This window comes from Primulina huaijiensis, chromosome 2 (assembly GCF_012295235.1).
Source record: "Primulina huaijiensis isolate GDHJ02 chromosome 2, ASM1229523v2, whole genome shotgun sequence".
In the NCBI taxonomy this organism is placed as follows: domain Eukaryota; kingdom Viridiplantae; phylum Streptophyta; class Magnoliopsida; order Lamiales; family Gesneriaceae; genus Primulina; species Primulina huaijiensis.
The window spans coordinates 31506641-31530995 of record NC_133307.1 but is presented as its reverse complement, the minus strand read 5'-3'; the positions used below and the strand labels follow the sequence as shown (position 1 = coordinate 31530995).

General features: G+C 34.8%; 6 protein-coding genes across 12 annotated transcripts; 4 read left to right on the top strand and 2 right to left on the bottom strand.

Annotated features, from left to right (window-relative positions):
• Positions 1–1739: 1739 nt before the first annotated feature.
• On the bottom strand, positions 1740–10502 carry LOC140971683 (uncharacterized). Of its 7 annotated transcripts, none has more exons than XR_012174354.1 (11): positions 10042–10502; positions 8886–9049; positions 8259–8382; positions 8050–8179; positions 7299–7351; positions 3454–7207; positions 3287–3370; positions 3098–3202; positions 2926–3013; positions 2780–2801; positions 1746–2132 (listed from the first exon to the last, which is right to left on the bottom strand). XR_012174354.1 is itself a non-coding variant. In XM_073434070.1 (9 exons), the coding sequence occupies exons 1-9, from the start codon at positions 10194–10196 to the stop codon at positions 2963–2965; spliced, it is 4620 nt and encodes a 1539-aa protein (XP_073290171.1). In that variant the 5' UTR covers positions 10197–10502; the 3' UTR covers positions 1746–2962. The 7 variants fall into 7 exon arrangements, 2 of the variants coding, with proteins under 2 accessions (XP_073290171.1, XP_073290172.1); XR_012174355.1 differs by having other exon boundaries at positions 1746–2074; XR_012174351.1 differs by having other exon boundaries at positions 1740–1861; positions 1957–3013.
• A 1428-nt stretch (positions 10503–11930) lies between these two features.
• Positions 11931–14181, top strand: LOC140971681 (protein BOLA4, chloroplastic/mitochondrial). The gene is made up of 3 exons (XM_073434066.1): positions 11931–12306; positions 13471–13538; positions 13877–14181. Exons 1-3 carry the CDS (start codon positions 12040–12042, stop codon positions 14025–14027), a joined length of 486 nt encoding a protein of 161 aa, XP_073290167.1. The 5' UTR covers positions 11931–12039; the 3' UTR covers positions 14028–14181.
• A 763-nt stretch (positions 14182–14944) lies between these two features.
• LOC140971682 (protein LURP-one-related 15-like) lies at positions 14945–16205 on the top strand. The gene is made up of 3 exons (XM_073434067.1): positions 14945–15423; positions 15524–15693; positions 15774–16205. Exons 1-3 carry the CDS (start codon positions 15202–15204, stop codon positions 15802–15804), a joined length of 423 nt encoding a protein of 140 aa, XP_073290168.1. The 5' UTR covers positions 14945–15201; the 3' UTR covers positions 15805–16205.
• A 115-nt stretch (positions 16206–16320) lies between these two features.
• Positions 16321–17501, top strand: LOC140971680 (protein LURP-one-related 10-like). The gene is made up of 3 exons (XM_073434065.1): positions 16321–16735; positions 16821–17048; positions 17143–17501. The coding sequence occupies exons 1-3, from the start codon at positions 16484–16486 to the stop codon at positions 17287–17289; spliced, it is 627 nt and encodes a 208-aa protein (XP_073290166.1). The 5' UTR covers positions 16321–16483; the 3' UTR covers positions 17290–17501.
• Positions 17502–18649: 1148 nt separating this feature from the next.
• Positions 18650–21500, top strand: LOC140971678 (uncharacterized). The gene is made up of 7 exons (XM_073434063.1): positions 18650–18898; positions 18977–19054; positions 19256–19362; positions 20039–20116; positions 20655–20756; positions 20848–20929; positions 21045–21500. Exons 1-7 carry the CDS (start codon positions 18772–18774, stop codon positions 21161–21163), a joined length of 693 nt encoding a protein of 230 aa, XP_073290164.1. The 5' UTR covers positions 18650–18771; the 3' UTR covers positions 21164–21500.
• Positions 21501–23018: 1518 nt separating this feature from the next.
• Positions 23019–24113, bottom strand: LOC140971679 (uncharacterized). The gene is made up of 2 exons (XM_073434064.1): positions 23446–24113; positions 23019–23316 (listed from the first exon to the last, which is right to left on the bottom strand). The coding sequence occupies exons 1-2, from the start codon at positions 23851–23853 to the stop codon at positions 23227–23229; spliced, it is 498 nt and encodes a 165-aa protein (XP_073290165.1). The 5' UTR covers positions 23854–24113; the 3' UTR covers positions 23019–23226.
• Positions 24114–24355: the final 242 nt, after the last annotated feature.

Genomic DNA, 24355 nt, shown 5'->3' with positions numbered 1-24355 from the left:
ACTAATAATGAAAAATATAATCACGAGAATTAGATAATGTTTAAAGTCGTTTGAATAACATCATGTTTATAAGTATTTATCAATCTAAATATATCAAAACACAATACATAAAAATACATCATGACAATAAATCATATATATTCACTTATTTATATGATATTTTTCAATCCGCGACATAATACAGCTCTCTTAAATGATAAATCAACAAAAATATTTTTCATTCAAAATGAAAAAAAACAATAAAAATAAAATTAACAGAATAGTGAATTTTACCAAAATCAAAACTAAAATTTACTTAAATAGAGTACACATAGACAAACGTCAAATAAAATTCTCTTAATTTACTAAATTATCAGAATAATGTTAAAATAAAATCATTAAACTTATTATTAAGGTAAATATCACTTTTGCTTTTGCTAACTTTTAACACATTGCGAATTTTATTTAATTTCTATGTTTTTTTAGAATACATATTAGAGATAATTAATTTTATATCAGAATTAATCATTTATAAATTAATATTGGTGATTAATACTTTAAGAGAAATAAAATTTTAAAATAATACCACTCAAATAAATATATATAGTAAAAAACATATATAAATAAAATAATATTTAATACTCAGTTAAAAAATTTTATACGTAAAATTGTAATATATAACAAATGATAATAAACTATCAATATAATTCTTATTTATTATAAGGATTACATTGATTAAATTTTTTTAAATGATAATTTAAAAGAAAAAAAATAATGTGTATTAATGTCCAAATATATTTAAGATGGACAATAAATCACAAAAATTGACTAAGAAATGTAAATAAATAATTTTTTTACATAAAATTTAGAAAATAAAGAAGAATGTGAATTAATGTCTAAATCTATCTAAGATAGACAATGAATCACAAAATTAACCCTTAAAAAGACATATTAATTTAATTTGCTAACTTAAATGAACAAGGAAATGTAACAAATAATTTTTTTGGCATAAAATTTAAGAAATAAAGAAGAATGTGTATTAATGTCGAAATTCATTTAAAATGGACAATGAATTACAAAAAAAACCTTAAGATAACCTAATAATTTAATTGGCCAACTTAAATGAACAATGACATATAAGAAAATTCACAATTGAAGTGATATATTTATATGTAAGAAAATTCACAATTGAAATGGTATATTAGAAATATATGATTTTATTAGTTCATATTTACAAATCAACTTGTGAAAAAATTGACTAAGAAATGTAAATAAATAATTTTTTTACATAAAATTTCGGAAAAAATATAAAAATGTGTATTAATGTCCAAATATATCTAAGATGGACAATGAATCACAAAAATTGACTAAGAAATATATCTAAAATGGACAATGAATGACAAAAATTGACTAAGAAATGTAAATAAATACTTTTTTTTACAAAAAATTTAGAAAGGAAAGAAAAATGTGTATTAATGTCCAAATCTATCTAAGATAACAATGAATCACAAAAAAACCCTTAAAAAGACATTAATTTAATTTGCTAACTTAAACGAATAAGAAAATGTAAATAAATAATTTTTTTGGCATAAAATTAGGAAAGAAAGAGGAATGTGCAATAATGACCAAATTCATTTAAGATAGACAATGAATTACAAAAAAATCCTTAAGATAACCTAATAATTTAATTGGCCAACTTAAATGAACAAGGACATATAAAGAAATTCACAATTGAAGTGGTATATTTATATGTATGTTAGATTATTTGTACAAAAAAAGGTAATAAGAGGCGCCCCAAATTTTGAGTACAATAAAATAGCCTTTATTGTGTATCAGGTAACACTTGGGATCTACAAGACAACGACCACCTATGAATCTTCAACTGAAACAAAGGGAATCTGACTCACATTATCTTCCAATTGATGGTCACAAAAATACCTTGATATACAAATTATTAAACAAAAAACAAGAAAGTACCTGGGAATGGGAAGAATTAACAGTCACGAGCTTCCGAATGTTGGAAATAAGTTGACTTGTGGTAGCTTCAGTTTAAATACCAAAAGTGTGGCAGCCAAAGTCTATTGGGAGTGAAGCCCTCCAGGTGGAGAAGAGTCATGACTAGTAAACCGCTGATGCTTGCTAGGACAAAACATCTGCGTCCACGAGTATGTACCATTCCACACTAATTTTTACATGGTAAAGAATGATGGCCAAACAACAACCGGCTTTGATCACCAGACTCCAATTCAATACACTTATCCTAATTTATGTAAAGATTGATCGGTCCATTTAGTCTAAGTTTATCCCATATGTCATATCTGCTGCTAAAAGCAGCATCCTTGCTGATATTCTGGTCAAATGACTACGGCATTGCACTCTCCAAAGTACTTTGCAGGAGGCATAAGTGAGAAATTGATGGGTAGGTAGAGGTCGGAGAGAGGAGACTCGTGTCTGATGAATTGCAGTTACCAGCACCTCCTTTTCAATCCATATTTCCATTTATATACCATCAATGAAAACAATAAACCTCGAATCCACATGCTTCAATTTCAATATTTTCCATTTCCATCCGAGGAAACTTGTTTCCAACAGTTTTTATATTAATATGTTGTATCATATGAAAACAAGCTAAAATGCTGATAACTAAGAGCAAAACTGAAGAAGGAGAGCTTTTACAACTCAAATTTGTGGCATCAACCATACAGAATGTATGCCCTCTGACTATTTACACAAATTAAATAACCGAGCAATTATAAGTTGTTTTTCCATGTATAAAACAATATTTATGCCCACATGTTACTTCAGGATAAAATCAACTCTAGAAATCTGTTATAATTAAGAGATGGGGGGTGGGGTAGAAAACCAAAAGGCCTGTAGCACATATATAGGATTCGTAGTTTAATGTTCACCCTCCATTTCACCTTGTGCTAAAAAAGTTTCCTATAGCAAAAATGCTTTAGCAACACTATCTCTTGACTGCTTTTCATGAATCACTCCAACTATCCTCGTCGTCTTCATCGCTGTCAGCCAGGGCCTGTGATGTTCTCAAGGTTCGTTAATAAGACCTTGATTTACATAACACTACAGCATAAATGAATGTTCAAAAAAAACAAGAAACCTGTCGGATTGCCTTCGCCTTCTCCAAAATTGCAGCAACTTTAAGATTAGTTCGGTGACCTCGAATAATAGGATTTGTTGCCAGTGCAGGTTTCAGATTGAAGGACTGTCCGAATGAAAATGATATTTAATCATCTTCTGAAAATTAAACAACAGATAGTAAAATTCATGCCAATCAGTGTGCACTCACCTTGGTCCTTATTTGTTCCAACAGTGATTCTCTTTCCTCTACTTTCTGTATCTCAGCTTTTACTTGTGGGGTAACTTTCCTTAGCTGCAAAACAATTGAAACTGAAAACTATGAACTTCAAAGAATCGTTATTGTTTTTTTAGAGCAAGAAAATTATAGATACTTACTTTGGTATTATCAAGGGCAGTAACAGTATCAATAAGAGGATTTTGAGGTAGAGGCAATTTCCTTGTTCGACTCTCATTTGAATTTCCATCCTCCACATCCGGTGATGCAAATTCAATCACTGAAGATGGAACAGTGAGCTTCTGCTTCTCATTTTCTATCTTTCGTTTATCGTCAACTGTCTCATGCATCAAGAGACTGGCCTTAGAATTAGTGGAACTGTGGTCAACCTCCTTTTTGCTTGATGCAATGTTTGGGGCAATTTGAGTAACATCTTCCACATATGTCAAAGCAAATATCTCCGAATATGATATGGTGACCTCTTGGTTTTCATTTTCTGTGTTTGAAGAAAGGTCATCAATCTCCTGAATTGAGGCACCATACTCTACGTTCTCCTTATTTGATATTGTGTCTTGGGAAAATTGAACCAAAGATCGTTTCAATTCTCCATGGAATGAACTAACGTCACAGGTGGAAGTGGAAGGGATGGAGGTTCCTTGAGAGAATTCCTCTAGTTGAATCTCTCTCTGTACGGTAGAAGCTGCATGCTGAACATTTCCCAGTCTCCACTGAACGGGAGGAAGAGGTGGCAAAGGAGGAATTTCTTGCAGGTTGATTGATTTTGCTTCTGAAAAACAATTACCAGGTGGAAACATGGAACCTAAAGGATGATCTAGATGCTTAGAGACATCAACTTCATAGTTGCTTGATGCTGGAAGCTCCGGTATTATAGGTTGATCAGGACAGTTAACAAGTGACCAATTTGAAGCAGAATTACTGGCTGCTTGATGATCATCGAGCTCTAGTATATGCTGGTCACGTGTAGACCCTATATCTATTCCACCAGAATCCATGAACTCTTGACTGAGTTGATTAGGCAGTACACTGGCCTGTTCTTGTGGTGTTGTTTCTATTATATTGTCATAACAAACATTGTAATTTAAAAGCTTCCTTTCTTGGCACAGCTTCTGTTCTAGATCTAAGTCAACTTTCTCTGAGGAAGACTGGGTTGTGTCGGTATTGAAAAAATCCATGCTATGTTCATTTACTATTGAATTGAAATCCTGATTAACAATGGTATCTGATTCTTCAGACTTTGGATCATTATAACTGATAGTGTTGCAAAAGACTCTATCCAAATCTGATGGGTCTCCACCTCTTTGACCCACTTCCTCCACTAAGCCAGATTCCCCTTGACTTTCCAAGAGACAATTCTTGCCATTCTCAAGTTTATCGGGATTCGAATTCTCAAAACAAGGTATACCATCTTCTACCAACTGATTGATACTAAGACGTGAATAGACACCAATTTGGCTGACATTATCAGAAACTGAAAGCACACTAGAGGCCACAACTGCAATCCCTGATACATCAGTCCGTGAATTAGGCTCTCTCAACAAGGCTTTATTATGACTCAATGGCGTAAGTTCTGGGGATACAGAGATATTTGTTGCTTCTTGTGCATAGGAGCTCCTACATGAGGTGATTCCACCCTTCTCTACAATATCTGTCGCTCCAGCCAGCCCTACAAAATTCTCTTGCTTGGAACACAAACTTTCTAGACCTTCTAAATCATGGGAGGGAGCATCATCTGTGATTCCTGTGACCTTTAACCCCAGAACTTCACAAGACTTGAGAGTTTCAACCGCCAGAGTTTCATTTACTGTTGTCTCCTTGTCAAGATTAACAACTTCACTGTAACGAGTATCTAAACCTGTCCCTGGCCAATCTTGAGAGCATTTTACATATGATGCCACTATACTCGGTGAACATTTCTGGTTGTGAACCGATCTATCATGGCCATGCACGTCTGCATCAACGGTTTGAGCATTGCCAAGGGATGTTTTTTTGAGTTCCTCACCAAGAGAAGCCTCCATGATAGATGAAAAATAACTAGAAGCATCAGCAAAAGCATTTAAGGCCACATTATCTGACTCATCAATTGATTTTTCTTCTTTTGGAAGTGATAACATAAAACCATGTCCATCATGAACCAAATTAGGATAATCAAATCTATACTTTTCAGGCAACTCTAAATCTCCATGATTTGATTCATCCTCGACTGGATTATAAATATAAATCATTTCTGACACATTATCTTTATTTGGAGGAAGACTAATTCGATTATTTAACACAAAAACTAGGTCATTGCCTAGATGTAGGTTCTCTCGACTGTATTTGTCAGTTTTTTGGGTATCAGAAGATATTGCAACTGCTGTGGCATCACAAGAATTATCGGAGATAGTAGAATTGCTTGGTTCATTCTCATTATTTGATCTCTGTACCATATCACTTCCGGCAAAGGAACTTGGGGAATTATCTCCTAATTGAGTTTTGGAGTCAGAGAGACTGAAAGAACATCCTGGATCTATGGCCAGATTTTCTTTCTTTTCTTTGCTATTGGTAAGGGACGACTTTTCATCACGTTCAAGTCCCGACAGTTCCTCCTGATCAGAGCCTCCCCCAGGCACGAAATCGGAAGGCACGACAACTGGACTATATGTGGTAAGACACTTATTTGTACATGTTGCATTCCCATCAATTGATTTATGCACCAGATGAACTCCTGAAGAGGAAAGTAGGGAATTATTTTCCAACTGCAAACTAAAATCAGAGAAGCTGGGAGAACATGTTGCATCAGTGGCCAGATTTGACTTGGCTTCTTCATCCGTAATACTTAACTTTTCACCTGATTCAGGTGCCCTTGAGATAATTTCTTCCAAAATGTATTGTGAATCAGAATCTTCTAATGTAGGATCCAAATTGGTAAGGGTCCTATCGGAAGTCTGCTGCACAAAGCCAGGATTGTTGGTGGTGATAGCAAGTCCGCCAGTGCACATGTCATCAGAAACTGCAGATTTGGTATGGTGAGCCACGGGACAATCTTCATCTGCAGTTTTCTGGCAAAATGATGCATTGATGATCTCAATTTCAGATGTACGTGCAGCAACAGCATGTTCAGATTTTGACCTATCGGTTAAAGTATTTGGAAAGTCCAAAGTAGATAAACTAGAAATCTCTTTTCCGGATGAATGATTATCATCATTAGACAACATAGAGTTTCCAGTAGATCGAGAATCTGTAGAATCAAAGGGACGTTCCACAGTGGCAATGACATCATAAGTCGTTAGTTGTATGTCGATACAAGAGGTCACATCAGTCATCTCTCTCAATTCAGAGTCTGTATCAAGTTCTGGCTCAATGGCTATCGGTGCATCCATGAAATTGTCTATCTCATTGGCAAAATCATCAGTTAGATAACCAATTAACTTTTCATCTGCTTTACTTTCTCCATCAATGACCATATCCTTTTTACTAGTTACCCGATCACAAGAGCATGGGAGACTATCTTCTACGATGCTAAGATATGAATTGTCTTCCTTCAAGATTTCACATGTGGAAACCTCATCTTGCTCAGATGTGGATGGTTTCAGCATAATATCCTCTGTTTGTGGAGATGGAGGACATCTTTTCCTCTCCACAGTATCTCTGTCAGCACTCATTCCAAATTGAAGTACTCCAACACTAGAGTCGTCATGATCAGTTGTTGGCAATATCCTCAGTGATGATGAATTCATGGTGATTTCACAAAGCACTTTATGCTCTGGAGAAGGAATTTTTAATAATTTTTCCATGTAGCTCTGCCCAGTTTTTAAGTCTAAAGGGAATCCATTCAGCCTCCTTTTTAATTTCACACGACATGCAGGACTTCTTTCACCATTTCTATTATGATCCTCCATGAAAAGTTGATGAAGCCTGAAAATTTTAAGATGAAAACGAGATGTATGTAAATTTGAAGTTCAGCAATGGAAAATAAAAAAGACAGCAACTGGTGCAATTGTCTCACTTAGCATGTGATGATGGTAAAACCTCAGGGGTTCCTCCATTCCTACAGTATCCCTGTTTGTCATGCAAAGAATATAGTCAAGTAATAGACAGTTAAGTGTAATGATGTAGGAGGAAATGTTTGGTAAAACTGAAGAAAAAGCGAAGCAGGGAGCACGAAGGAAGATTCTTAATGATGCTACATATTATGAAATCATCATACATTGTACTTTTCCACTGAAGGCTACCGTACATGATTACCATACTATTTAGGTGTCCGCATAAGTGTAAGGGTCTACCTTACGAGCTAAGAGCTCCGAGCTGCTATTCCTGAATCCGATGAAGGAATAGAATAGCTCTACCTTTTAATGAGCTACGAGAAAGTATGGCTTTTGAACACAAGAAAAATAATCTGGAAAATTTTTTATTTCCAAGAATAGTGAGTTTCCAGAATGTCCAGGTCAAAATACAGAGTGTAGGGACCGACCTATGATTTGGAACAAGAGGTGGCAAAACAAAATTTTTTAGAAGAAAAGAACTATTTATTAAAGTTCGATTTTTTTGCTGATTACTAACTCAGTAACTCGCCTCGCCCTTCAGCTCAATTCACCCGAGTATAGGTAACATATTACAGGGGGCTATATTTTTAATTAAAAAAGGAACATATGAACTTTACCACTAGAAAGACAAATGAAGTCAGTGGGAGTTGAAACTCCGAGTTCAAATTCAGCAGTGTTGGTGCTAAAACTTGCTATCGATTGTTTAGGAATTACCTTGGCTTTGCGGAGCTTCTTCTCCCTCTGAATATCTATACCATTCATTTTAGTGGAAGATGTCTCTATTTTGAAAAATGACGGATCAGTGTAGCGTTTCAGGCATGCCCCAGCTCCCCCGGTATCAAATCTAAAGGTTGATACCAATGAGATGGTAATTTTGGTTGGACGCATTAGTCAATCAATCTAAAAGGGTCAAAAGCTCATACTTGTCTAAAAGAAATAGCCGAGGGAGACCCCTGCATTCTTCATATGAATCCATGATAAACCGAGGTAAATTTCCCCGTGTCACTATATTATGGTCCATCTGCAAATTAGAATGCCAATCAACACCTGCATCATGATATTTAAACCATAATTGTTAAATCCAACAAGCATATTCAGGCCTCTTAGAGCAAAAGATGTGGTGCGAAAAAGACTGAGTCCGTAACAAATTCAAATCCTATAAAAACTAAAATTCATAGAACTCTCTAGAGCTAGAAGCTGGATGATGGAATTCTCTTATTCACCCTCACACAGAGCTCAGAGAGGGGAAACCATGGAATGAGGCCTGAAATCCAGCTTCCAGCTCTGGAGATCCCCACCTCAATGAACCATACTTAACAAAAGAATGATCTTGCGAGTCAGGTCGCCCATTGGATTCATCCATTCATTGCGCATGCAAGTCCCAACAAGAAGAGTCAAATGAACAACCACACAACCTAGATTTTCTCAGAAGTACACAACCAAGTGATAATTATCATCAGGGCATGAAAAAACAACTAAGAAGCCCCAATAACCAGGTTAACTGGCAATGGATGAATCAGAATATAATCAGAATAAGACTTTGTTCTAACCAGCACTGTACATGAATGAAGAATGATCGGTCTGGGAGAGAAACGCCTTCTCGATGAACGGAAACTCAGCCTCAATCTGTTGGACTCGAGATAATAAGTTGTGTCCTCTTGTAGAAGTCACCATCACTTCGTCATGTAGGTCATGAAAAATCACCGCCGCAAACCTTCGCAGAAAATAAAAAAGCGAGATAACAAAATCAGAGGCATTTCTCACTGTATGTCAAAGAGAACTATCGGGTGAAGATCAGTTGGTCTGACTGATAGTGGGTTATTAACATTAAGAAAAAACACCATTAATGTAAAAAGGTCTAAGACACGAGAAAGAATTTTATCATATTCCTATCTGCTTCAAAAAAAAAAAAAAAAAAAAAAAAAAAAATAAAAAAAAAAAAAAAAAAAAAAAAAAAAAAAAAAAAAAAAAAAAAAAAAAAAAAAAAAAAAAAAAAAAAAAAAAAAAAAAAAAAAAAAAAAAAAAAAAAAAAAAAAAAAAAAAAAAAAAAAGAAAGGAAAAAATGACGAAAGTTAGAAATGCACTACCACATACACTAAATGGACTGTAGAATGTTATAAAAAAAAATGGATAACAGTCTGAAGTAAGTGGAATCGCAAAATCTAAAAGTATCTTCGTTTCATGTAAGCAGGGGAGAATTGATATGTGGAAACACACAACAACTAGTTAGTATAACTGAGAAGATAATTTCACATTGAAATAATAGTAGAGAAACCATTGTCGGTCCCAAAGGTGGCCTTTTCTTTCATATCTGTAATAAATGAAAAAGGATGGATGTCCAGATTATTATTAAAAAAAACACACAGTAGTTTTCTCGTTAAGATATTTCTAACAAAGTATTTGCCAACATAAAATCGCGCAAGCACATTAAGATATTTGAATAAAATTCAGGGGGAAAAGTTTATCGGTTGTAATCCAAGAAACAAAACTTAAAAGGACCCACGACAAAAGAATGAAGAGAAAAAGAACGAAGTTGCAAACCATGGCTATAGATAATTGACATAGATCTCAACCCAAAGGCTTCCTCCCAAGCACAAATTCAACCTCAAGAACTCTCGCTTTCCCACATTTGAATACAAAAATGCAAAATTCAAACACAAACAACATCCAAACCACAACGCTAAGATTTAAAAAAAAAAAACTCACTCGGAGAGGTCCCCCAGCTGGCGGAGGAGGCCTACGAGTCCAGACATAGCCACTCCTTCGAGCAACGCCTCCGGATCATCCTTATCGGCGGCAGCGTACAGCTGAGGATCAGCTAAAGTGTACTCAGACCTTATCTCGTGCTTAGTCATCGGCATTTTCTATCTTAAAACCCTAACCGGAATTCAAAACATTGAAGGGACTCCAGTTTGTTCACCATTTATGCACTTTGTAGGTATCTGCATGTGAGAATGGCAGAGGAGAGGGAGCCGAGTTTCTTCCTCTTGACTCACCTTATATGCATATCGTTTATATTTAAATACATAATAATAATTATTATTATTATTTATAATTATAATTATTTATACAGACGGAATTTTTGGGAAATGCAGAGGAATAATTGGGGATTTAAAAAACAAATAGGGCATGGCCCACGGGCCTCGCATTATTGGATTAGGCTTCGTCCTACTTGTGAGATCAATTGTGATTTGAATAACTATCCAGACTGGCAAAATAACACATTCGATTCAGGTCATCAATTAAATATGTTATATTAAAATATAATAAATTTTTTATTCGATACGTATCATTGATTTTTAGTGTCTTTTTTGGGAATTTTTAATATTATATATTTATAACGGTATTGGTAAATGTCGAATATAAAATAATTATCACGTGCATTTAAATTATCTGGCGGGTCTATTTTGTGAAACTGATCTCCGATTCAATCAAACTCATGAAAAATATTATTTTTATGCTAAAAATATTATTTTTTATGTTATTTATAGATCGAGTTAACGCATCTTACTGATATAGATCTATGAAATCATATCTCAATTTATCAACTTCTAAATTGTAAGCATTTATTATACAGTTGGAATATAAAGGCGGGAACTAAATATCTAATATAAGCAATAATTTAATAATATTTAAAGTGTTGGTATGAAGAAAAATATATAAATACAATTTTGATATATAGTTCATCATTCATATTCATTTTCGTGGATATTGTTAATGCGACACTTATCTATTAGATGTGATTAAATATTTCAAAATTATATATTTATTTAGTGAATGTCAACTCAACGATAAACATAAAGATAAATAATATGTTAAAATCAATTATATATGTGTGTTTAAACGACATGGTTTCCATTAAAACTGTAATCCCATGTCCTTAGTTGTGGAGGAATATGGATGTCACGAATCAAAAAAGTTGTTTTTTTGGACAAATATGTTTGTTACCAAAATTATTATATATTTATTATTTTAATGACAACAATGTGTTGATATGGTCATACTTTGTAATCACGTGATCTTCACTTTAAAGCTTTGTTTATTTGCACGTTAATTTTTCTACCATTATACCTACCGAGGCAAATATTTGATTATGCCTGCAAGTTGTATACCATAAATTTAATTAACCGTGCCTTGAGTTTCTATTTTTTTTTATTTTAAAAAAGCTTTTTAATAGTAAAACTATAAACATATATAATTTACATATTTATATATAATAAGTAAGACTATAAACTTATTTTTATTATTTTAGATAGACAAGACTATAAACTTCAAATATATCATTTATATGTTTATATAATTTTTCATATTAATTATGATAGATTTCAAACTCACCCAATAATAAAGTCATTTGAAATTCATTTTATATGTGTAACTACTATATAAATAAGGTATAAATTTAAATTTTGATATATTATTTTATTATCAATAAGAAAATTTTAATCGAAATTCATGAATTTCAAATTCATATTATCACATGAATATTTAGTTAACTAATATTTACCAATAAATGAAATATTATCAAAGTATTTTTCATCAAATAAATCAGTGAGCGAGATGATCAACTTTATAATATAATTCCATTTTGAAAAAAATATTCACCATCGAAGCAAGATACGACGTCGGGTTTACTGCAGTGGCGTTATTAGGTCATCACATTGCAGATCAAAATCTCCTCCTCAGCCACCGGTGATATCCATATATATGGCGACAAGAGCGCTGTTAATCCGGCCGAATTCGGCAGTTCTACTGGTGGTTGGCAGATTTTCATGTCTGCGGGTAACGGCGTCCTCGTCAGCGAGGAGGAGCTATCATCTATCCAGCCGGAGCTCATCTTTTCCGACGGAGATTTATCTTTCGTGCTTCGATAGACCAACCAGAATTACGCACTGCCGTCGGAGTTTCTGTATCCAGGCAACTGACAATCCAGCTTCCATCGAGCCTCCTTTGATAGAATCAATGGAGAAGAAGGTCCGTCGCTGCATTCCGTGTTACTTTTTGTGTTACTTACCGTCATTTCCAGCCCCGATGATACGAGGGTCGGAAAAACTGGCGTTATTATTTACCCAAAAGAGTTGGCTTCAATCTACCCGATTATCGTGTAAAGATTTCCACTTTTAAAAAGCGGAAACAAGATACCTACCAAAACATAGAAAAAAGCAGTTCGCTTGTAGCACACAGATAACAGTCAGATGCTCTAGTTCTCCACTCCCTGTTTTTCTGAACTTAATTGATAGTTCGTCCTTTGACGAGGGTTCATGAAAGCCGACCACAAAGACAATCATTTCTGGTTTGATAATTTATGCAATTTGACCAGGTTGTTTGTAATTGTTATTTGTTAGAGCATACGTGTAATAGAATCATCAGGAACATATGGACTGTCGCCTATACATAGCATTGTAAATGCAGTTGTCTCCTCAAATGCCTAAGAGAAAATGGTGTCGCTAGCTGTTGAGGGGAAGATGTGTTGTTTGAATGATTTTAGAGTATTTTCTATTTGACATATTTTTTTAATCTAGGAGTGAATTTTTTTATTCTAATTGTGCACCATAAAGAAGCATGTGAAACAAAGGGGGGTGGTAAAAATAACCTTTTCTTTTTTGTTAAAAGATAGGGGACCAGTTATTAGATACATTGATCATTCATGTAATAATTTCCCACAAATAAAGATTAAGTCTAGGTTCTCGAGAAAGAGTGGTTAATGCCAAAGTGATTAAATTAATGTTAACAGCTGCAAAGGTACGCTAGAATGATTGTTTTGTCATTAACTTCTCTCTTTTGCTGATTCTTTGTGGCTACAAGTTTGAAAACTATTAGATATTACCCATTTTGCTCTCAAGAAAATAATGAAACTTCATGCTTCGCTTTGCCGAGCAGCTGGAGTTTGTTTTTAAGCCATAGCTATCTTCTATCAAAAACCGACTTTATTGCACGATGAGATTTTGTGAATGGTACAGGGTCAGATGTGGCACAAATACGATATAGCACATTGTTAGCAGGAAAGGAATACATAAATTGCATTAGCTTCTAGTCCTAATTGCATGCTGGATCTTGGTAATTGATAAACAATTATATGTATTTACTTTCTGTGATGTTTATACTGTTTGAAAATGTCTTTCTCATGATTGTTTCCAGATCAAGGAACAGCTTAGTGCAGATTCAGTCATTGTGAAGGATGCTTATGGTGATGGTCGCCATATTAGGTTAGTTTTTTCCTTCGCTCTATTACCTTGGGTCACATGTTCTAAGTGAGGATCTTTCAATCTCTGTCCTCCCCTTCTTATTGTTACCTTGCTATTGCTACTGGTGACGTGGTGATACTCAGTCAAACTTTTTTTAAAAAAACCTTCATCAACTAAAAACACATAATTCAACATATTGGACAATTTATTTTTGGTAGACGGAGATCAGGTTTCAAAAGATATGTTTGACCGAGGTCATTTTTCAAATTATTCCTATTGAATGCATGTGCTCGTGCTAGTACATTGTACTTTGGCCAGGAAGCTAGATTCCCCTAATTTGATTGGGCACGTATTTGCAGCATTGAAGTTATCTCTACGGCTTTTGAGGGTAAATCTGCTGTGAATAGGCAGAGGATGGTATACAAAGCAATATGGGAAGAACTTCAGGACACAGTGCATGCTGTTGATCAGATGACTACCAGAACCCCTGAAGAAGCATCGGGGAAGTGATGAAATGTGATAAAATAGTTCTATATTGTCTTAGTTACGCTATGATGCCCCTGCACAGAATTGAGAAAGTATTGTGAGCAAATCATTGAGGTTTATCTGATAATACATTATGCTATCCGTTTAAAAATATCGTGTTAAGCTTTTGCTTCAAGTAGCCCAAGGAACGTGTGTTTTGTTGATCATATTTTTCCTTTTAAGAGAAAATAATTCATAGGCAACCATGTAATTGAATATATGGTCCTTCATTCTTGTTCTTTCTCGATTGGTCTGATGGACATAATCCTTATTATGGATACTATTAACATTTCAGATTATTAGAAGAAGCATTTAAAATATCGCCGGTAATGTATGAATTCATGGTGATAAAATTAGATAGTTATTGTCCAGGGAGAGCATTTCATGTCATATTCTCAAGTTGCTTGCAGTTAGTTTGCACGCAGTGATGCATTTGAAGGTGGTGACTATGTCAAGCAATGGTCATGTCTCATTCCGGTCACAATCCTCGAGTTACAAAGCATGACTACAGCTTCTTCGGAGTAACTTATAATTTTCTACATTCTCCTATTGCCTCCCAATTGAGGATGATAACATAACGTTGAATATGGTCCTGCCCCGTCCTGACTAACTCTTTCCTTGATGAAGGAGAACTCGTTTACAAGAAACAAAGTACATATGCTATCTATCTATATCTAAATCTAAATGAAGTGAAGTACAAACGAATCAATTACTTGCTTCCACATCACGTAACCAGGCTTGATTTTAACTTCCAAGCTAATAACAGTTTTGATGTGGTTTGATTAATATCAGAAGTTTAAGATCAATATGGATGCTATATGGCGCACTTTATCCTCCCTAAAGACATGAACAAGGTCAGAATAACGCTACTTAATTGGTTAAGATCATTGCGTATGTAATATGCATTTGATGTTGATTTACCATTTTTAAACCGATAAAGGATAGGCTACGCCCTACCCTAAATCAACAACTACGTATGACAAATAGAAATATTTGACCCTGTTTTGCGTTAGCTTTTTCTTGATCAAATCAGGCAAGCTTGCAGCATAACCTCCAATGCTAAAAAAGAACCTTCCAGTTATGACGTCAGAATGCACATTAAACATCCATAAGCCTAGCTCCCAACCTGAATTTTATTTTTAAATATTTGTGAAGGAAAATGGGTAGTTCGACTGTGGTAATCGACCCAAGATTCTGTTTTCCAGGTGAGATCCATTTAACGATTGTGAAGAAGATCATGCCAATCAGTGCAGGCAATTTTAGGGTCACCAATGATAAAGGTGATATTATGTTTAACGTGAAAGAGAGACTGTTGAGTTTTCATAGTCGCCATGTCCTCCTTGATGCTGCAGGCAATACCATTGCCGCTCTGAAGAAAAAGGTGCGGTTTGTACTTAGGAATCTTCATCTCTCTTTAAAATTTCAGTATTACAGGAATTTTCTTTGTCTTGACCTAACACTAGCTAGCTCTATCTTTTAAGATTTTCGGCGAAGACCAAAGATGGCAAGTTTACAAGCGAGACAGCTCAGATCCTGATGATGTTGTTTCTAGTGCTACCCAATTTAGGACTGGTGAATTAAATGTAGTTCTAGGCCACAAGAAGGAAAAGAATGCGTGGGATTTTAAAGTAGTTGGTCGTTGGTTGGAGAGGTCATGTTAATGTTAATGTTAATGTTAATGTTAATGTTAATGTTGAGATTACATATAGTTGATTGATATGAAAATTGCAGGTGCAGAAGAAGCATAGGTTTAGATGCGTGATGAAGCGTAGGGACACTTTGAGCGTGACCATGAGTCCGAATGTCGACCATTCATTCGTCGTCGGTTTGGTGGTGATACTTGATCGAATCAACGATGGCATGGATGATTTAATCACTAGCTGCATTTGGATTGAGATATAATACACGAGTTTACAATAATAATCTTGGTTTGTGTATATGAAAACCAGCACTCTTGCTTAGGTATATATCAAGATATCAATGTGTACATGGAATAGAACATGTTTCAAACTTGATTGTGCTTCGTGTGGAACATGTTATTGATAATGGTTGATGTCCAAGTATGAGTCGCATCATTTATAAGTTTGACTTTTTCAATTTATTAATCAAGATGACACGGGGACAGATCCAACGACTTCCATCTCGACCGACACCTTCCTTCCTTATTCGAGGAAAGAAAAAATCAAATCCCTTTTTAATTTATAATAATAATTATATTTATATTATGTAAAGGAAAAATGGAAACCTTATCGTTTAATTTTCCAATTCACTTCAAATCTTATAAATTCTGCTAAATGCCAAAAAAATCGTCACTTGCACCGATCAAGAACATATACTACATATATATCGTCATTTTGTGTGTGTCGGCAGGTATTAACCTCCATCCTCACCGCAAGTTCGGTCCCAATATTCTTGTTCTTATTAGCAACTAAAATATACTAATGATGATGGGCGGATCAAGTTATGCGCCAGGGTCCCAGCAGGTTGCGGTGATCAGCCCGCAGTTCTGCGTGGGCTATCCAGTTGATCTGACTATCGTGCGGAAGCTGATTACTCTGTCGGAGGGCAGTTTCGGAGTTACCGATGTAAACGGTAACATAATGTTCAGGGTCAAAGGCAAACTCTTCAGCCTCCGCGATCGGCGCGTTTTGTACGATCTAGCCGGAAACCCCCTCATCACTTTTCACCAAAAGGTTGCTTTTTTATTCTTTCTCGTTGATTTCTCGTGCTGTCCGTGGGAAACTTTTACAAATTTTTTTTTTTGTTTTATGGTTTCAGATGCTATCTGCACATAGAAGATGGGTGGTTTTTAGAGGAGAGAGCACAGATTCGAAGGATCTTCTTTTCAGCGTGAAGAAATCTTCGCTCTTGCAGATGAAGACGAAGCTAGATGTGTTCTTGGCTTCCAACCCCAAAGAGGAGTTGTGTGACTTCAGGATCGAAGGCAGCTGGTTTGAGAGATCCTGCGTCATATATGCTGGGAATTCCTCCAACATCATCGCACAGGTAAACGATTCCCCAACACGCAACATCGATTACGTGCATATGTATATATGAGAGTAATTTTTGAGTAAAAATTTTGAAAATGGGAATGATGCAGATGCACAGGAAACACAGCGCCCAAAGTATCCTGCTTGGGAAAGACACGTTCGGGGTGACTGTGTATCCTAACGTGGATTACGCCTTCATCGTTGCGCTTGTTGTGATTCTTGAGGAGATCAACGAGGACAGATCTGGGGAAGACTGAAACAACAACAATCTTATGATTATCTTATCTTTGTTTTCAAGAACAATCTATCTCTGCATATAATATAATGTGAGTGTTTGGTGTTTCTTCATGGTAAAAAGTATGTATTAGAGCTATTGAGTTTTCACATGGATTCTTGTTCGAGTTATTTGTGTAATCTATTGTGATCAAGAGAGTTGTGTATAAATAAATATCATCTATATCTTGCACTATTGGACGATATATGTTTTTTATTTGGAATTTTTAAAAGAGTGACATATTTTTTTTATTGTTAATAATAGTTTAAAATCAAAATTATTAATATATTTATTTTATTTCGAATTTTAATCACAAAATTTTATTAAAATTTTATAAAGTTACGTTAATTGTAAATATTTTAACATATTTATTATTTATTTTCATGTATAAAATATTTATCTTGTTTATTTTTTTATTAGATATATTGTCAAAAAAATTTTTGATAATATTTCATACAAAAATGTACTAATGAAATTATCTATTAAAATTATTGTTACACACTTCTTTAAAATATTAATTAATTAAATAAATACTTTGAATTGACTTAAATAATTGAAATTTAATTGTGATAAATTTAATACCAACTTGTTCATGTCTTTAGTAAATTAAATCATTAAGTATAAATTATTTATATAAATTAATAAAAATATTTTAAATAAATTAAATTTATTCACGTTATTAATTTACAAAAAAATAAAAAAAACCGCATTCATAAATTATAAAATCCATATTATTCTATGAAAAAATGTACAAATATTAATAAAAATCTTGTAAAATAAATCTTCATAATTATGTGAAAATAATTAGAAATATGTGATATTCTACTAAGAGTAGGCATGTTATGAGACATTCTTATATATCTTTATTTGTGATGAGTCAACATTGCTCATATTTATAATATAAATTAATATTTTTGACATTAAAATAATAATTTTTTATGGGTGATCCAAATATAATATTTGCCTCACAAAATTGGTATGCGATACCGTCTTACGAGAATTTTCGTATTCTACAAAAGTCAGGATGAATTTATCAACTTGACAAAAGTTTTTATTTAAAAAAATCAACAAATTTCTGCTATAAATACACTTATAATTTCAAATTGCGAAACAATTTTTCATTAATTTTTATAATTATTGTACGAAACCTCATAAATTTATACAATATTAAAAATAATTTTTTTTATATAAATTTTAAATTACAATTTAATTTTTCATTATTTTTACAATTATAGTATAATCTTTATTTCAATATAATATTTCAAATTATAATATATATCTCTCCTTATAATTTTTATAATTATCGAAACTGAAGAAAAACGTGTAGTAATAATAATAGATGAAAAGGGGGTAAAATATAGAGAGAGAGTTTTAACTTTGAAGCCACGGCACTTATCCAACTCAGGTAGGGCAGCCGGCCGGCGGTTTCGTCTGCTCATCCCCTCAGTCCTTCACAGCCACGTCCATGGCGGGAATCCCGAATTTCAAGTCCCATTCTTTTCGCCCACTATCTTTATCTCTCTTCTCCAACTCCCGCCCGTTGTTCCTTCTCACTCAACTCAGGACCCCCTCTCGCCGACCTAAATTTCCCAGTAAGCTAAAACGGAAGCTTTTCAACTTTTCTCTTACCCATTAATGGCCATGATCTCATCTTTTCATTTTTGTTGCAGGGATATATGCGTTGTCGAGTAATGACATAAAAGTAGGCCTCAACATTGAAGTGGACGGAGCTCCTTGGCGGGTTCTTGGTAATTTTTACTCCTTTGGTGTTATCCTTGGTTTGCATTTTTGTTTATTACTCAATGTGTGGAATAAACCCATTGCCTCACTTTTATTTATTTGACAATTCTTAATGACTTATATTCTGGTTATATATAATTTTTATTTGGTTAGTTTCCGATTCATAATTTTGTCAGTCATCTTGAATTTGATATGTGGGCATTCTGTAGAGTTTCTCCATGTCAAACCGGGCAAAGGCGCAGCCTACGTGAGGACCACATTGCGCAACTATGTGACAGGAAACCAAGTCGAAAGAACTTTCAGAGCTGGAAGTAAGGTAACTACCTTATAGCTGTTTGTTTTGTGCTCTCATTCTTTCTTGTTAGTTTACTCTATCAAAGTATATATATCATGTGGTGAACGCTTTTGAGATTGAATGCAAGTACATATTCACAATGGAGTTTTATAGGTAGAGGAGGTCTAAGGTTGGTATTTGTTGGAGCCTAATTTCCAGCAACTCAAAAACAAGTGACTAAACGAAATTACTCAGAGTTTCCTCAATGAAACACCATTTGAAGCTTGAAATTGGATTGGTTCAACAATGAATACCATTTACAAAAGAAAGAAAAGATTAATTCCCTAGGCCCTAGCACACGGTGGTAATATCTGAAACTGTATGCTCAACTATCCCTCTTAAGATTTTTTGGCCATATTTCATATGCATTCTTCCCATGCGGACACCCTCTTCTCCCTCACAACCCTTTCTAGCATATTCTTGATATATTGGATACTTATATTAACTTTCTTGGCCTAACTTATTTGGGACCAGTGATTATGGGATTGAAACATCCATTATATGACCTACATGTTTGAGGCAGTTAAACTTGTGCTGATCGGATTCTAATAATATCATTGACATCAAGGCAAAATCTTTTGTTCTGTGGAATCTTGAGTTTGAGTTTTCCATATTATCTGCTTTATTGCTAATGTTAAATTTCCCCTGATTTATACAGTTAGAAGCGGCAGATATATTGAAAGAAACCAAACAATACACTTACAAAGATGGTGCTCAATATGTCTTCATGGACTTGGTTAGTTGTTTAGTACTTTCAATTTTGTTAAATGGCGTGTTTCAAAATTTTCTTATCCAGCTTTTCAGCATCCAAATTAGAGACAAAAGTCCTCTGTTGGAACAAGTAAACCTAACTATGACAAGGAAGATGCTTATCTTCGGCTCAACATGTAGTTATGAGTTTGGGTCCAAAATGATAGGTAAAATAGTTTCTCTTGTTAAGCTTAAATGGAAACATGCCCACCTTCTGTTGGATTTAATATGTTAATCTTAAGGAATTTATCAATTGATTTTCGTTTTTAGTTCAATCCTTTTATTCATTTCTCAATTCGTCTATTTTGGACACTTGTTTGTCAACTGATCTTAACTTCAATGTATATAAACAAAGGGAGAAGCTCTGTAACAGTATAACATATATCATTTGCTTAAAATTTGATATAATTTCCATCTTTTGGACACAAATCACATCACGGTGATGACTGGACAACGCTTGTCTTCATTGAACATGGGCTGTGGTACTAATTGGGTAGTGTGATTGATACATGAAACTCATCCAGACAACATATGAGGAATTCCGTCTGGATGAGGCAGATGTTGGGGATAAATCGAAGTGGCTAAAGGAAGGCATGGACTGCAATTTGCTTTTCTGGAATAACAAGGTACCTTTTTACTGTCATCTGTTTTGCTTGTGTCATCTGAGATGCAAAAAGCTACAAAACACAAATAATGAATTATCATTGCTTGTTGAAGGTTATTGATTTTGAGCTCCCGATCACAGTGAAGTTAACTGTGGTTGAAGTAGATCCTGGACTCAGAGGTGATACAGCCCAAGGTACTTCTATTGGATGCATTCTTTCTTGGTTTTTAAAAGTAATTTTTGTGTTGTTTTAGGGTTATTTACTGTAACTGCTTCATATGTAGTTGTTGTTTATATGGGGTGATTGCAGGAGGATCTAAACCCGCGACCCTTGATACTGGTGCTGTGGTGAGCGTCCCATTGTTCATAGACAAAGGCGAGGAAATTTTGGTAGATACCAGAACTGGACAGTACATGGGTCGTGCATAGATATCATTTATGTATAAGTAGAGAAATCAAAGAATTATGAGAGAAACCGGTCGAGGGAAATTAAGATATAGATTTTGCTGTTTTGTTCATGCTACCATATGGGTAATGCTTTTATCCACTCAACAGATGACATGTTGATAAATCACGGTCACTCAACCATGACCCTGATATATGGAAGGATGGTAATAATCCATCATTCATACACGTGTGTGTTGAGTGATATTACTCCCGTAGCATCTACCAAGCCTGATTTTGCTTCCGAAGATATAATTTTACACCCATTAATTTCTTGTCATTATTATCATTAATCGTTATGGTAACGTGCATTTACTGTCAATTTGACTCTTTTCTTTCAGCATTACTCGCAATGCAAATATTGGATGTACATTTATTATGGAGTTGGTTAAAGCGACCAAACTAATTATATCCCATATCCGTTTGTATTTGTATAATAATATGTGTATATCAAAAAAGAAAATTAAATAATAAATAATCACCTAATACTCTTTTTGTGGGAGTGGAATATGAAAGGCCATGCATGAGAAAAAGGAGAAGACTCAAATGGGGAAAAGAACCCGTTGCGATGATTCTTTGGATGGTTATTGTAATAGATAACAACAAAATGACATACCACAAAATCTGATCTTCTCTACACACAGACGAGCGCCGTTCGTCTTACAATCAACGGATCAGACCCTTAATGATCTGCTGTATGTTTTCCAGAAGTTGGGGTCCTTCGTATTCGGGGGAGCATTTTTGCTTGGGCTCGACTTCTTCCCAAGAATTGGTCCCAAAATCTTCTTCATCACCTTCCGAAAACCTGACTCTCGGCCTCTTAGCTTCGAAACCAGGCAACGCTGGACAGCCGGCTCAGAAAGGCTACGCCCCAGAATGGCTTGGTTCAGCTGCACCTCGAAGGAACGGCGCTCATATTGATCCACCAACGTGCTGTATTCATCACCAAACCTCCTCAAAGTGGCTTCCATTCTCAGAGTCCTAGTTCTTCACATCCACCGGCACCACGATTATGAGAATATTAGTATGTTATGCATATAAGATTTGTGTGAGAGGCAGCAGGTGTGCGTGCGTGATTTATATATCTTGGGAAAGATGCGCCTTGAAAATTATGTAAATTGTCATTAATTTCATTAAATTTTGATTTTCAAAATTCGCATTTAACTCCTTTCTACCTTTTGCACCTTCATTTAATTACAAAAACTCCTCCCATACTTCTTTGCGATGATAATTAATTCACGTTGAACCAAATAAAAGCTGTTTTCTTTTTTTTTTGTTTTTTGAACAACTTCACTTAGGGAAAATTTTAACAAATCACAACGACTAAGAAAACTTATAAAACACAGTGCAACAAATTTTTTTTTTATTTACTTGGCATAAAATATCAAGTAATTTCAATCACAGTAACAAAATAATGATTAATTTGAAAAGAATTATGCTTTACTTGAAAAGAGAGAGAGAGAACCGAGAAAACTGGCAAAATGAAGCTGTGCGTGTTTTCAAGCACTTTATGCTTTCTTGTCTGATGAGAATTCTCTTAGTTTGTTCCTCCACTATTACCAGTCTTATTCGACACAAAAGTCTAGCGACATCATGCGCAGAAGCATAGTCCCACTGATTCTAAAACTGAAACTAAATACACACACACACATATATTGAACGCTTGAAATTGTTCCAGTTTTCATGCAAAATGGATTGATACTATATAATTGTCTAAATTATATTTTATCAACTATGAGTGAAATGTTTTTGCTTTTACAAGACTAATTTCCTGGTGTGCTGTATTGTTTATAGATATATCTCGTAATAATANTATATAGAGAGAGAGAGAGAGAGAGAGAGAGAGAGATGCAAGGCAGTCATTACAAACTTGTGTTATAGCAGAAAAAAAATGTGGAGGAGAGGGCTACAAAAAAACTTATATCGCAACGCCACTGTGTGATGGGCTTTCATCTTTCTCCTCCTCCCTTCTCTTCTCCAGGACATGAACCAAATCAATGCAACTTAATCACCTTTACATAGTAAACTTGAATCGGAATTACTACAAATTAAGAGGGTCTTTCACTCGCCTTTACTTGACTTTCCTTTGACACCTTCTCTTGTTCCTTTTCTCTCAATGATTTAACCGGAGATATTATCTATAAACATTACCAAAGAATCACCAAAATTTCAATTCGTGACACCCGATAAAACATTCAGCTATTTAAAATTCAAGCTGCAGCTAGCTCATATAGTAAAACAGCACTGAAGGGAGAAAAAAATCTGACCATGAAAGATAATCTGATCTCTTTCAAACGGTACAACCGATCGACCTCCATCTCCAGCTGCTTTTGGTTTTCCCATCTATTAAGAATCTCCTTCATGTGGGAATCCAGTATAACCCCCCTCTGCCTCAGGACTTCATCAGTATTTTTCCTGTCAATCCTCAATCTCTCAAGCTTTTCGCGAATGGCGCTGAGCTCCTGGGCAAGCGAGGAATCAAAGGACTGGATCATGGGATGGATGTTCTCCTTGTTGGAGATGTCAACGCATTGCGTAGACTTTGGCTTCGCATTGGTTTTAATATCATTAATAGCTGCATTAGGGAATGGGTCGATCTTGGGCTGCAGAGCTTTGCGGTTGCTGCTTTTCGGGTGGTAGCTGGAATTCGGAGACTGAACTGCAGCTTCTGGCATGTCGATGATGATGGATGACAGGATGTTTTATGTGCGTGTCTCTGTTTGTGTGTTTGTGAAATGAGATATTGGAAGCTTTTTCATTTGAAGACTTTCTTGGGAGTGGAGTGGAGTGGATTTGAATTTGAAAAGAGCGTGGCGGACTAACGGCTACTATTAATGATGCGACTAAAGTCTGAGCTTCCTCATTTAAAACATCAGCACTCCAATTAGTGAAATTAATTAATAGTCATTAGATATTTAGATTCACTCTTCGTGAGACCTAATAAATCGATCTTATTATCGTAGCTGTGGCTTAAGATACGAAAAATTGGCATTCAGTTTCCAGCCGTCTTTTGTTTTGTATTCAGTCCCTGGGAATTTTTTAGTACCACATTTCCACATGAAGTGTACCACAATTTGTATGACATAGTACCACAATTTTGTGGGTAGGGAGTGAACCCAAAAAAATGTTTTGATTGGGGATTTTCACCAACTTCCTCCTTAAGATATATAAGAAATA